Raw genomic sequence first — 12036 nt, forward strand, 5'->3', positions numbered from 1 at the left:
GATACTATTGCTGCATTAATAATAAAAATGTTTAAATAACATATTTAACAAATATATTACAGTGTTATAAAGCAAAGAATCGTATCAATTATCCTTTTATAAAAAAGTAAAGAATTAATTTATTGAAAAGTACTGCTGGCGCCATCTAATACCAACTGTCGAAACTATTTCCCCTACAAACTTGGGCGTTTCTCCACCGGTGGCGCCACTAGTACAAAACTTGTTTAGTGTGCGATAACCTTTGTGACACCCATTATGTGATAGTATACATTGGGTGTGTTTCTTTCTGACGTAGAAAATACTGTTTACTGTTTTTATTTAATATATACCTACTCAATACAGGAACTGACATTTTGCATTTGATGTTTGACTTGTGACGACGCCTGTAAGTTAGAAAACGCAAAGTTTTAATTAAGCTTTGCTTATGCCGGTTAATAACGAAGTACTCTGTACTCTGCGAAATATTGTTTGTGTCTATCGTCATACCGCATCTTAGGACGGGTTACAATTAATGGAACATAATTGTAATTAACGATCGTTAATTAAAGCGATCGTTCTATAAGTAACAAATATGAATTTAAAATTTGTATTGTATATAATTAAAAAGTATATTTTATGTTTTCAGAGACGTTAACATATCGAGTTGTTATTCTGTCGAGTGTATGTTTGCTGTACACAAACAAACGTTATCAAGCACAATTCTAGATTACCAATCATAAAAAAAGAGTGTCTACAAAAATGTGCAGAATCACATGCCCAAGTAATGTGGAGTGTCGCATGAGAATATTGGAATCAATGTCTTTGTATGCGTAGAGTTTCGATTGCTCGCATCTTTTTGGTGAAAAGAGAAACGTTAACAAGACTAAAAGTTCCCCTTAAAAGATGCATGGATTTATCGAACTAATTTTGAACAGTGCTTTATTGTGGATGTTTCTAGAAGTTCTCTGGAGCATTTTAATAAGTGTTTTTTATCATTTCTGCGTACCGTGGATTGTTTGGGGTTCTATCATTATCATAGTCGGATTAAAAATAGCCAAGAACCCACAACCAAACGTACAAATTATACAGGAAGTGCTTGGTGTTGATCCCCTTTTGCTGACAAAAGATAATACTGTGTCCAAGGAACATGGTAACGGAGAACAGTTTTGCATGCGAGTGGTGGCTCATCGTGGTGGAGGATACGATTTCCCTGAGAACAGCTTAACAGCTTTTCGTAATGTAAAATCTCATATATAATAGTGGTCTTTGTCCTTTTTCGTGTTTAAAAGTTGCTCCAGAAAAACATAACAAAACAATGTATTCATATTAGTTAGTTTGGAATACTAGGTACCTTTGTAACAGAAACAATTGCTTATGTTCTTTTTTAATTATGTAAACAAGGATACTAGAATTGAGAGGAATATGGTACAAATATGTGATCCATGGATACATTCAATACTTCTCTTGATTATAATACAGTAGTTACTAACGAGAGATTTATTGCTTTTATGTCAAATAAATTTACTGCTTTTTTTTTTAACCTAAATTCTAAATGGAGCAACGATTAATTGTGTTATATATTTTGTAGAGTAAGGAAAGAGGCTGCAATGGAGTTGAACTTGATTTATGGTTAACAAAAGATAATGTACCCATAGTATTTCATGATTCAACAATAGACAGGGTTACTGGAAAATCTGGGTATATTAGAGATATGACATGGGATCAATTACAGACATTAGATATTACACACAATCATCCTCTCAAGTAAAGTGACTGTTACCTTTGTTACAAAACACTTACAAAAAGGAAAATCTAAATGTGCTCTTTTATTTGTTGTAGGGATAAGTTTGTTGACGGTGAAAAAATTCCATTGTTCCACGATGCTTTAGAAATGTGTTTGAAAAATGAGCAAAGAATAATTATAGACATAAAAGACAAAAGATTTGAAGTTGTGCAAGCAGTTTTAGATGCTTACAAAAAGTATCCGAAATTATTCCAAAGAGCAGTTATATCCAGTTTTAATCCTATCATTATATATATGGTAATAAAAGAGAAAATTATAAATAATTCCGAGATTCCCGAGTAATTCGTTTGGTTAAATGATGATTTTTATTGCAGATTAGAAGAAAAGAACCCAAAATTGTGGCAAGCCTCGCATGGCGACCTCAATATTTTTCGAGAGCTTCGTATCTAGGTTTTGATGGTCCAGGGCCAGCACGATATAATAATATATTCAAATACATGGCCGCTTGTCTATTAGATCATATATATGAATGGGCATTTTACCATTTTGTATACTACGTTGTTGGCGTTTCTATTATTCTATTACATAAGGACACGTTAAGTCAGTATGTATACAAATTTTTATATTATTTATAATAACGTATAGCATATTATGGTATCATCAAATTCAGTATAGCAAAGGAGGAAATACTTTTTGTACGATATTTATTTTAGGCGTGTTGTACAACAGTGGCATAATCGTGGTATTCGTGTAATGGCATGGACGGTAAACTTACCATCAGAAAAATTACATATCTCACGATTACTTAAAATTACTTATTTGACAGATACATTATTACACGAAAAAGATATGTAGTATCATATTATATGTTCTATGTAACATATATATTTTATACTATTGGCACATGGACCATTAGATACAATATTCTAGTCTATTCATCAAAACGATGAAGTGTATTTATATGTTACAACAATTTGGTGTTTATTTCGTAGATATACAAACATTTTTTTTTATTTCCATTTAAATTCTAAACATATAGGCACTAATTTTTCTAACGAAAGAAAATAACCTTTTTTTTATAGTACCTAATATATTGTTTTATTATCTATATTTTTCTATTACATATATTTAATATGCATTTAAAACGTTGTAAAAATAATTTATTCTATCGTTACGAAATTGTCAACGAGAAATTAAGCACGCACAAATTTTAATTATCATAGAACTGATATTTAAGCTAACTGTAAAATCGTATTTTAATGTGCTACTTACATATAGTGACTTCTCTATTTTCGTTTAAATATGAGAGAAACTACTCAAATTAATGCTAACATTGCATATTACGCCTACTAGCATGATTACATAGTATTTTTTACTAACATTGGTATCGCTAATCTATAACGAGATTTACCTTGCAGACGGAGACATTTATTTCGTAAATATTTACTTTGGAATTGAAAAACCGCTGTTTGTGATTCAGAAATTCGTCACACAATAGTAGTAAGCTTACTTTTACGAGACTCCATACCCTGAATGAGTCCCGTTAATAAATCTTCCATTTCCGTTGTAGCACGTTTCAATTTACAATTATCGTTAGCAACGTAAGAATCTGCAACAATAATTTGTACAAAAATATTTATTTACGATAAGAACAATTTGTACCACTAGAATGTAATATCTTACCATCGAGTAAACAGTCGTCTGCAACCATATTTTGTAATCTATCTAGTATATCATTTAAATCTCCTTGAATGTTTTGTAAGCTACTATGTTGGGAATGTTTATCAGGCCTTTGGAGAGAAGACGGAGTATTATCCCTCTGAATGCCCATGATAGATTCAGAAATTATTAATGGCGATTCGTTTTCAGCGCTGGCTGTCATAGTTTTTATAGAATAGTTATCTTTCTTGCACCCCGAATCGCTAGAGCCCAGCCACTGAGAAAAACCACTATCAGTGGGATTTATTTCGGATCTCTGTGTCCCTAGCAATTAAAATCTTAACGAATTAACATTACGGTATTAATTACAAACAGTTAGAATAATTTGATTTGTTCTTTTTGAATGAATTGGATTCGATAAGTAATAAAAGTTAATAATTACGATGTACCTCCGATCCATGTACTCAGTTCTATACGAGTAGGTTCCAGCGTATTACCGAAACTCGAGCTAGTAGACGCTTCTGCAGCGCAAATAACATCGTGGTTTTCTTCGGTAACACATTCCACAGATAACGCTGGATTAAAATTATTTGTTTGCAGCACGTCCGTATTGTTCGAATTCGAGATTTGTTCGATAGTTTCTTGACGGATAATTGGACTTAATTCGAAATTTATAGGTAACGCTGCTAGTCTCGATGTTAAAGGTGGGACCATAGGTGTACTCTGCATATGATTCATTACTTGAGGCGTGTGGCTTCTATCGGCGAACAAATACTTCTACAAAGCAACAAATATTTTAGTTTAATTAGTAAGATATTCGCAAGTCTGTAGATGGTTGAACGATAATATACTTTTAATAATTTTAGGCGTTGTAATTGTGATTCAATAGTAGCTCTATGACGCTGAAGTCTTTCCGCTCTAGTACCCTGTATGTCGAGTAATTCGATTTGTAACTGTTTATTTTCTTCTTCTAAATGAGTAATTATACTTTGCAATTCCTTCTGTGGATCACTTAGAACTCGCTTCTTCATCGTACCTCTTAATGATTCGTTGTCAATGTGTGGTACTTCATTGCTATAAAAAATATTTTAAGTAGGAATTAAAGACATATGATTAAACGTTTCCATATACTCTGTATTATGTTATCTTTCTCAAATTTAATAACCTGAATATGTGTGGTGTTTGATCCTCAACATTCATTTCAATTGACCTGGCAGGGCACAATCTCAATTTGTTCCTTATTAACTCGATAACTAACTTCGTTACTTCCCGATTTGAAGTCTAAAGAAATATTACGTATAATATTTTATACAGGAACATGAAAGATAATTACATACCTTGGTACAAAACTCGCGAACCGGATGCTTCAACTTGTGTTTTCCTGAGATTTTACTATACAAAAAGCACTGTTGACATTGATGATACGCTGTACATTTTAAGCACGTGTACCGTGGTCCCTGAATGGATGTTGCTTTACAAGAGGAGCATCTAACATTATGTATAACTAAAAAGAAGAAAAGATTCATATATTTTGTTAAATTTTTAATTATTTTATGATGTAATAAAATGCGTACTATGTTCCGCAGATTTTATACGATTAAATGTCGTTATCCAAACAAGCAAAGGAGGTTCTTGCATAATCCAAGCCGCAAACTCAGATTCGGTAACTCCAAGACATCCCTGAGACTATCATCAATTTTATGAATTACTTATAAATTAAACATATTTACAAACTTTGTTATACCTTTGAGAAACAACTATCGATGTGCGATTGAATGTTTTGATATCCATACGCTGCGCTTTCTCCAAGCATTTCTGTGATTTTGCAAATATTTGTTAACAATGTATGCAAACTAGCTTTAGATAAGCACGCATTGTGGTCAGCTAATTGTTGGTAGAGATATCCGTATTTTTCTTGTAATCTTCCAGAGCACATTAGTATTAAAGCAATTTTCACAGAAAATACAGAAACACTCAGAGTGCATTGTCTACAATGTTTATTACATATATAATAATGAAACTATACATGATATTTGAATTTTGATTAGTAAATGTAATGCATTCTATGTCTTTCAAAATTTCAGAGTAACAAATGAAAAGTTTTCTCTGACTGTATGGCATAGAGTGTATTAAATAACAAAATATCTAACATACTTATCGAATGCAGTTAGAATGTAATTCACAGCAAGTTTTGTTGCAGACTCGATATCAAAATTAATATTATTTTCTTTACAAGCTGCAAAATAGATATCAGAAAGAACATCTTCAATTTCGCTTGGATCCAAATTCACGCAATTTTCTGTAATTGAAAGTCTATGGCGTTCGAAGACTCCAGCAATTAATTCCAATTGAATGTATTGCACTACAATGAATATAAAACTTACAAATTATCAAATAAAATATTACATAAGTACTATTATAGTATCGGATACTAATCGATGCTGTAATATTAGATAGTATTGTAATATTAATCTTACTACTAAGTTCTTTATGCAAGATCTGCATTTTTGCTGCAGTTCTGTAAGATGTATACCGAATGGCATTGCATTCATTTATTGATTGCATTACACTTTGCATCTCTAAATATTTTTTATCCTACGTAGTTACCTAGAAGAAACATAGAATAAATTAATATCATTGTTACCTTTTGTAGATTCATGATTAAAAGTTTCTTTGGTACTTACTAATTTCTTACGTTCTTATAACAATTGGAAGGAAACAATTTATATCAAAGAAGTTAAATTAAGTTAGTTCCAACTGACATTATAAACAGTATATTCAGTCTTTTGGTGAAGGGACATTAAGCTTAATTAAAATAGTCATACTTTCAAACATTCTCATGAAAAAGTACAAGCCTGTAGAATCTAAAAAAAATATTCCATTATTTGTACTAAAAGATTCAAATGAAATTGCATTGTACAAAATCAAGTATTTAATGTTATTAACGATTTAAATCAATGAAGGAAACTAGAATGCTTTTACAGTTTTTCTGTTTCTTATTTTGTAATTAAATATAACAAAGAACGCGAATAAAATTTTCAGGGTTCAGTTATGTTACGTTAAAAATTTCCGTGATCTTATTTATTTGTTGTTAAAGATTTAATTGTTCCTAGATGAAAAATTCTAATAAATATCTTACTCTCTGTCATTGCAACGTAATTTTACAATTTAAATGGTGATGCATGTAAACAAAATAATATAATCACACCTCAATCATGGATAATGAAAATCAAAGACTACCGACTCTTTCGAAAGTTTATTGACTCTTTAAATATCTAAAAGTAAATTAAAAATTTTATTTGACATATAATATAACTGTTAAAATTTTTGTTAAATTTATTTATCATCTAAGAATGTATAAATTGACAATATCGTGTTAAAAAGTTATACTCGGGAATTAATATTTTTATTTGAAACGCGCCTTTGTCTGTCAAAGATATAACCTAACTTTTGTGTAAGCTTCCAGGAAACGTGATTAATAATTATATATTTCAACAATTGTTAATATTTCGGGAGAAATAAATATAAAGAAATAACTTTCGCAATGTCCGAGGAAAGTGAACAAGGTCAATTTAGCGATGCTGATGAAACTGAAATACCGTATGTATATTATTTAATTATATTCTCTTTAATAATATATACAAACATTGATTGTAATATATTATTGCAGATTAAAGGCAGGTAAAGGACAACCATTATTTCGTTCTGAACTTTCCGAAGATATGAATAAATTACATATATCAAATAGCGAAGAGGAAGAAGAAGATGACAACGATGACGATTTAGATGACAGTAGTTTCATGTGGGACGTGGATCAAAACAAAACTAAGTCAAAAGATATCGTAAAAAATATTCAAGCACAAAACACTAATGCTCAAAATATTTCCAAAAAGATTACTAATTATCAGCCATCGGATAAATTATTTCGGCGCTATGCGAATAAAATCAATATCGAACGATACGAAGGTCCATCTCTACCAGGACACGCGGCAAATCTTCTTATTGAAAGTGATAAACGTGCCGATAAAGACAGGATCAGGACTAAAGACAAGCACGATCGAGCAACAGTCGAACAAGTTCTGGATCCTCGTACAAGAATGATATTATTTAAACTTTTAAATCAAGGTATAATCGCAGAGGTCAACGGGTGTATCTCGACAGGAAAAGAAGCCAATGTTTATCATGCAACCTCAAAGACAGGAGTTGAATTTGCAATAAAAATTTATAAAACATCGATATTACAATTCAAGGACAGAGACAAATATGTTACCGGCGAATTTCGTTTTCGTCATGGATATTGTCGCCACAATCCGCGTAAAATGGTACGCACATGGGCTGAAAAAGAATTTCGAAACTTGATACGTCTTCAGCAAGGAGGAATAAATGCACCCAAGCCTATTTTATTACGTAGCCATGTATTACTTATGGATTTTATAGGTAGCAATGGCTGGCCATCGCCTAAACTAAAAGATGTCGTTCTTACGTCTTCTAAACCAAGAAAACTATATAGAGAATGTATCGAAATAATGTGGAAATTGTATAATAAGAGTAAACTTGTTCATGCCGACTTGAGCGAATATAATATGTTATATTACGACGAATCCATTATAATAATCGATGTATCTCAGGCAGTTGAACACGATCACCCTATGGCGCTTGAGTTTCTCAGAAAAGATTGTACAAATATCACTGGTAGGTAATAATGAAAATTTCTAATACATACATCGTCAATGTATGTCATAAAAAATATAATGCAGAATTAATGATTTGTTATTAAAGGATTCGAACAATGTTTTTAGAATTTTTCAAGAAAAACGAAGTAGGTGTAATGACCGTCAAGGCATTATTCGATTTTATAACAGATCCAACTGTAACTGAAGAGAATATGGATCATTATTTAGATACGATATCAGAGCAAATGACGCAACAAAACAAACAAGAAATCGATCCCAAGCAACAAATAGATGAGCAGGTGTTCAAGCAAGCTTACATCCCTCAAAACCTAACTCAGGTAATGTTGAAGAATAGCAGAATGTACACATGGGTAACGAGTGATATGTGAACTTGTATGTGTATATTAATTTTCACAGGTATACATTTTAATATAAGCGTGTTTAGGTAATTGACATTGAACGGGACATAAATCTTGCTAAATCTGGAAAAGGAGATTTAATATACAAAACCCTTGTTGGTTTAAAAGCAGACTTGTCCAAGCCTCTCGATACTCCCGAAATTCTCGCTAAAGATTCCGATGTAGAAGAAAAAGACGATTCATCGGAAGAAACTGTTAATTCTGAAGAGGGTGAAGATAGCGAAGAAGAAGGTGCTTTGGACAATGAGACAAAATTTGTGAATTCGGCCCGGCCTCGAAACGAGAGTCTGGAAAGTAAAAAGGTAATACAACTATTTTTTCGTGTATTTGGGTGCAGCTAAGTAGATTTAATTTCAGGCACGGAAAAAGGCAGTGAAAGAACAGCAAGCTGAAAAAAGGAAGACTAAAATGAAAAAGCACATTAAAAAACGGAAGGAAAAGGTTTTAAAGAAAAAATAACTGAAACACCAAACGGCAATGAAATATTAAAAAATATGACATATAAAGGAATTGTATAAAAGAAATATATGATTTTTTTATATCGCTCTTCCAGTAGTTGAAAGAGAAAATAAAATTGTTTCCTTTGTCGTCAATAAAGTTTAAAGTATATTTTTCTACTTTTAGGTTATAACCTATCTCTTATATCTGTCTCTGGAAATGTTACACAAAATTGTATACATAAATCTGTACATACTATACATTTTTTTCATATATATTTTGTAACTAGTATTTCGAATAACTGCTATTTGATAACTTTATTAATTGAAATATAGCAGTGTTTCTCAAATTTTATTTTCCCGCCAAAAATGACCACCAAGGAACAACGTATCTGCCATATTGTAGAATGTATCGAACAATTCGTAGATCTATATCAACGTGATATCAAACAATAAAAAGTTTCAACAAATACGTCTAAAACGATAGAATTAATGGAAGATTACTTTGGTATTATTATAAATACGCTTGTATCTTGTCTAAACAACACGCTTTTTCCTTCTACACGTGTTTTGCATTTTGTTGCTTTAAACTTGTTTTCTGATGTTTATTTTTTCAATAAAATAATATATTGCTACATTCTTATCCTTTTACAAAATTAGAAAGCGCGAAAATAACAAGGGAACGTGAAAAATTTCTCACAACGGGTTGCTCGAAATTCGATACGTTGCTTCAAGGTGGTATCACTACGCGCGGGATTACACAAATTTATGGAGCATCCAGTACAGGAAAAACTCAATTAGCTTTGCAATTATGTTTAACTGTACAATTACCCGTAAGAGAGGGTGGCTTCGCTGCTGGTAGGCCTTAAAATTTATGTTTTAGAATGACAAAAATAATTTTCAATTTCTGCAAAATGCTTCTTAAATATTTTAATCTAATAATTAATACAGGTGCCGTATATATTTGCACTGAATCTGTTTTCCCATCAAGACGATTACAACAATTGATACAAACGTTAGAAGCTACTAAGAAACATGGAATAAACGGTGACTTGATATTCGTGGAACATGTTTCGACTATTGTAATTTTGTATTTCATTTTTAAGTCAATTTTTAAAGTTTCTAAAATCACATATGACACTTTACTCTTACAGGATGAACTTGAAATATGTTTACTTCGTAGAATTCCAATATTAATGTCTGCATATAAAATAGGATTAATAGTTGTCGATTCGATTGCTGCTCCATACAGGGTAGAAGATTGGAAGGATGAATCTAACAATAGGGCAAAGAGCTTAAGAACAATTGGACAACAATTACATACATTATGTGAAAACGATGTTTGCATAGTTTGTATCAATCAGGTAAAATGAATGCTATGTTAATTACAATTCTTTATAACTTATTTTCTTTGTTACTTTACAAGAAGTTTATATACAGGTATCAGCAATTGTTCACGATAATGTGCTGAATGATAATTTGAGCGAGCGACCATCTTTAGGAACGACATGGTCGAGCATGATAACAAGCTCCATACTGTTCTATAGAATAGATACTCTAAGATATGCTTGCATCAAATTATCATCAAATTTGCCGGAAATAACTATCCGATTTGAAGTACAAGGATCTGGAGTTAAAGCGATAGAACAAATAATACAAAAGAATTTTTAAAACAATTGAGAGGATGATTTTATTGCATAAGATCATAAATATCAGAAAATATATTTTCATCTAAAACGCGAGCAATATTCGTTGGTGACCACTGGTTTCTTGGATCGGAGGCTTGAAATGGATCTATACTTTTTACATCTAAATTTTCAATATCATTGTTTAGTATTAATCTTGAAAAAAAAAATAATAAACATCGATATTAATATAGAGATACAAAAATATTAATGTAAAATACGTAAATTGAATGTACAAATGTGATACCTGAAGGAATGAAGGAATGTCCTATAAGGTTCTACATCTTTTCTTTCGCTGTACGTGTAATCTCCTACTACTGTATGACCTATATGAGAGCAATGCACCCTCAATTGATGCCGTCTACCAGTTCCAGGACATAATAAAACTTTGGTAGCTGGTTTTCCATTTCTCAAACCTTGTTCTAGTACTACAAGTACTGTATAAGATTTCCGTGGTTTTTCGCAAAAAATATTATCGCTAATACACATTTTGTGGTTTCCCGTTTTCTCCCTTACATCGATTCCTGATAAAAGAATATATTATTATTGATAAATTACGCTCTCATTGAAATATATTTAATTAATTACGAACCAATAGCTTTGTTGATTATAAGGTAGGGTTCGTTAATATGGCCATGGAGTAATGCCAAGTAAAATTTCTTTGCTGTTCGTGCTTCGAATGCACTCGAAGCAGCTCTCGCAGCTTTCTTATTTAACGCGATACATATAACACCGCTCGTCGCATAATCCAATCTATGCACAAAATGAAATTCATGAAATAAATTTGGATTTGCCAAATTTGGTAAGACTTTTTTTAACTCTGACTGAAGCGTATTCTAAAAATTCAAATGTACATCAGTCTAAAAGACATTTGCTCATAATCACAAGCGCGATCTTTTCATACCTTTTTCTCTGGATTATTACTGTTTATGTACATATCGTATGGCTTAGATACTACTAAAAAATGTTCGCTATGATGAAGTATATCTACATATTTCCTGTCCCTAAGTTGCATTAAATCATGCAGTTGCAATCTGAACAGCTTCATGATTATTTGCGTTAATTTTAGAATAAATATACTACAATTGTATAGTACTTTATTTATATCCATTTTATTTTTGTACGTGGACTTATATATTTCAGGCCGAGTTGTTTGTAAACAAACTAGAGGTGTAATGTACATATGCGTGTGTCTGTACGATTTCACAAACGTGCGCGCACCCATACATCTAGATTAAATTCGCAAAGTCGCAATTATGTATTTTGCGTACAAGGGATTCGTTGTATTTAGTGATTAAACACAACATATTCATTAACATTCGTACAACGACTCAATTTTACATAGTCGACCCTACCGGTTACCATCTGTGGAATATTATATATTAAATTGTTCAATGTTGCCTCCCTGCGTCGCGTTGTTTATATTTTGAATTTCGCGTA

General features: G+C 31.6%; 5 protein-coding genes across 7 annotated transcripts; 3 read left to right on the plus strand and 2 right to left on the minus strand.

Moving 5' to 3' along the window:
• Positions 1 to 226: 226 nt before the first annotated feature.
• Positions 227 to 3435, plus strand: LOC128877490 (glycerophosphodiester phosphodiesterase 1). Of its 2 annotated transcripts, none has more exons than XM_054124821.1 (6): positions 227 to 385; positions 626 to 1218; positions 1568 to 1743; positions 1819 to 2020; positions 2098 to 2327; positions 2437 to 3435. In XM_054124821.1, exons 2-6 carry the CDS (start codon positions 883 to 885, stop codon positions 2576 to 2578), a joined length of 1086 nt encoding a protein of 361 aa, XP_053980796.1. In that variant the 5' UTR covers positions 227 to 385; positions 626 to 882; the 3' UTR covers positions 2579 to 3435. The 2 variants fall into 2 exon arrangements, with proteins under 2 accessions (XP_053980796.1, XP_053980795.1); XM_054124820.1 differs by having other exon boundaries at positions 245 to 524.
• Positions 3193 to 6645, minus strand: LOC128877486 (dystrophin-related protein 2-like). The gene is made up of 12 exons (XM_054124814.1): positions 6522 to 6645; positions 6067 to 6246; positions 5860 to 5989; positions 5537 to 5744; positions 5127 to 5370; positions 4957 to 5068; positions 4720 to 4886; positions 4548 to 4663; positions 4234 to 4456; positions 3832 to 4159; positions 3407 to 3706; positions 3193 to 3332 (listed from the first exon to the last, which is right to left on the minus strand). The coding sequence occupies exons 3-12, from the start codon at positions 5957 to 5959 to the stop codon at positions 3211 to 3213; spliced, it is 1920 nt and encodes a 639-aa protein (XP_053980789.1). The 5' UTR covers positions 5960 to 5989; positions 6067 to 6246; positions 6522 to 6645; the 3' UTR covers positions 3193 to 3210.
• Positions 6646 to 6783: 138 nt separating this feature from the next.
• LOC128877487 (serine/threonine-protein kinase RIO1) lies at positions 6784 to 9029 on the plus strand. The gene is made up of 5 exons (XM_054124815.1): positions 6784 to 6982; positions 7053 to 8074; positions 8182 to 8393; positions 8501 to 8776; positions 8832 to 9029. The coding sequence occupies exons 1-5, from the start codon at positions 6927 to 6929 to the stop codon at positions 8931 to 8933; spliced, it is 1668 nt and encodes a 555-aa protein (XP_053980790.1). The 5' UTR covers positions 6784 to 6926; the 3' UTR covers positions 8934 to 9029.
• A 187-nt stretch (positions 9030 to 9216) lies between these two features.
• LOC128877492 (DNA repair protein XRCC3-like) lies at positions 9217 to 10582 on the plus strand. The gene is made up of 5 exons (XM_054124824.1): positions 9217 to 9419; positions 9572 to 9769; positions 9863 to 9993; positions 10066 to 10275; positions 10352 to 10582. The coding sequence occupies exons 1-5, from the start codon at positions 9404 to 9406 to the stop codon at positions 10580 to 10582; spliced, it is 786 nt and encodes a 261-aa protein (XP_053980799.1). The 5' UTR covers positions 9217 to 9403.
• A 6-nt stretch (positions 10583 to 10588) lies between these two features.
• On the minus strand, positions 10589 to 11986 carry LOC128877491 (RNA pseudouridylate synthase domain-containing protein 1-like). Of its 2 annotated transcripts, none has more exons than XM_054124823.1 (4): positions 11501 to 11986; positions 11189 to 11432; positions 10844 to 11120; positions 10589 to 10720 (listed from the first exon to the last, which is right to left on the minus strand). In XM_054124823.1, the coding sequence occupies exons 1-4, from the start codon at positions 11819 to 11821 to the stop codon at positions 10639 to 10641; spliced, it is 924 nt and encodes a 307-aa protein (XP_053980798.1). In that variant the 5' UTR covers positions 11822 to 11986; the 3' UTR covers positions 10589 to 10638. The 2 variants fall into 2 exon arrangements, with proteins under 2 accessions (XP_053980798.1, XP_053980797.1); XM_054124822.1 differs by having other exon boundaries at positions 10602 to 10752; positions 11501 to 11985.
• Between the last annotated feature and the right edge of the window lie 50 nt (positions 11987 to 12036).

Source organism: Hylaeus volcanicus, chromosome 5 (assembly GCF_026283585.1).
Source record: "Hylaeus volcanicus isolate JK05 chromosome 5, UHH_iyHylVolc1.0_haploid, whole genome shotgun sequence".
Lineage (NCBI taxonomy): Eukaryota > Metazoa > Arthropoda > Insecta > Hymenoptera > Colletidae > Hylaeus > Hylaeus volcanicus.

Excerpts from the sequence above, each read along its gene's own strand:
- LOC128877487 (XM_054124815.1), top strand. The coding sequence starts at position 6,927 with ATGTCCGAGGAAAGTGAACAAGGTCAATTTAGCGATGCTGATGAAACT. Across the intron at positions 8,075-8,181 it reads AGATTGTACAAATATCACTG|AATTTTTCAAGAAAAACGAA; the intron begins GTAGGTAATAAT and ends CAATGTTTTTAG. Across the intron at positions 8,394-8,500 it reads TCCCTCAAAACCTAACTCAG|GTAATTGACATTGAACGGGA; the intron begins GTAATGTTGAAG and ends AAGCGTGTTTAG.
- LOC128877486 (XM_054124814.1), bottom strand. The coding sequence starts at position 5,959 with ATGCAAAGTGTAATGCAATCAATAAATGAATGCAATGCCATTCGGTAT. Across the intron at positions 5,069-5,126 it reads TCGATAGTTGTTTCTCAAAG|TCTCAGGGATGTCTTGGAGT; the intron begins GTATAACAAAGT and ends AATTGATGATAG. Across the intron at positions 4,457-4,547 it reads CAAACACCACACATATTCAG|CAATGAAGTACCACACATTG; the intron begins GTTATTAAATTT and ends TATTTTTTATAG.
- LOC128877492 (XM_054124824.1), top strand. Across the intron at positions 9,770-9,862 it reads AGAGGGTGGCTTCGCTGCTG|GTGCCGTATATATTTGCACT; the intron begins GTAGGCCTTAAA and ends TAATTAATACAG. Across the intron at positions 10,276-10,351 it reads GCATAGTTTGTATCAATCAG|GTATCAGCAATTGTTCACGA; the intron begins GTAAAATGAATG and ends GTTTATATACAG.
- LOC128877490 (XM_054124821.1), top strand. The coding sequence starts at position 883 with ATGCATGGATTTATCGAACTAATTTTGAACAGTGCTTTATTGTGGATG. Across the intron at positions 1,219-1,567 it reads GCTTAACAGCTTTTCGTAAT|AGTAAGGAAAGAGGCTGCAA; the intron begins GTAAAATCTCAT and ends TATATTTTGTAG. Across the intron at positions 2,328-2,436 it reads CATAAGGACACGTTAAGTCA|GCGTGTTGTACAACAGTGGC; the intron begins GTATGTATACAA and ends TATTTATTTTAG.
- LOC128877491 (XM_054124822.1), bottom strand. The coding sequence starts at position 11,821 with ATGGGTGCGCGCACGTTTGTGAAATCGTACAGACACACGCATATGTAC. Across the intron at positions 11,121-11,188 it reads TATAATCAACAAAGCTATTG|GAATCGATGTAAGGGAGAAA; the intron begins GTTCGTAATTAA and ends TTCTTTTATCAG. Across the intron at positions 10,753-10,843 it reads ACATTCCTTCATTCCTTCAG|ATTAATACTAAACAATGATA; the intron begins GTATCACATTTG and ends TTTTTTTTCAAG.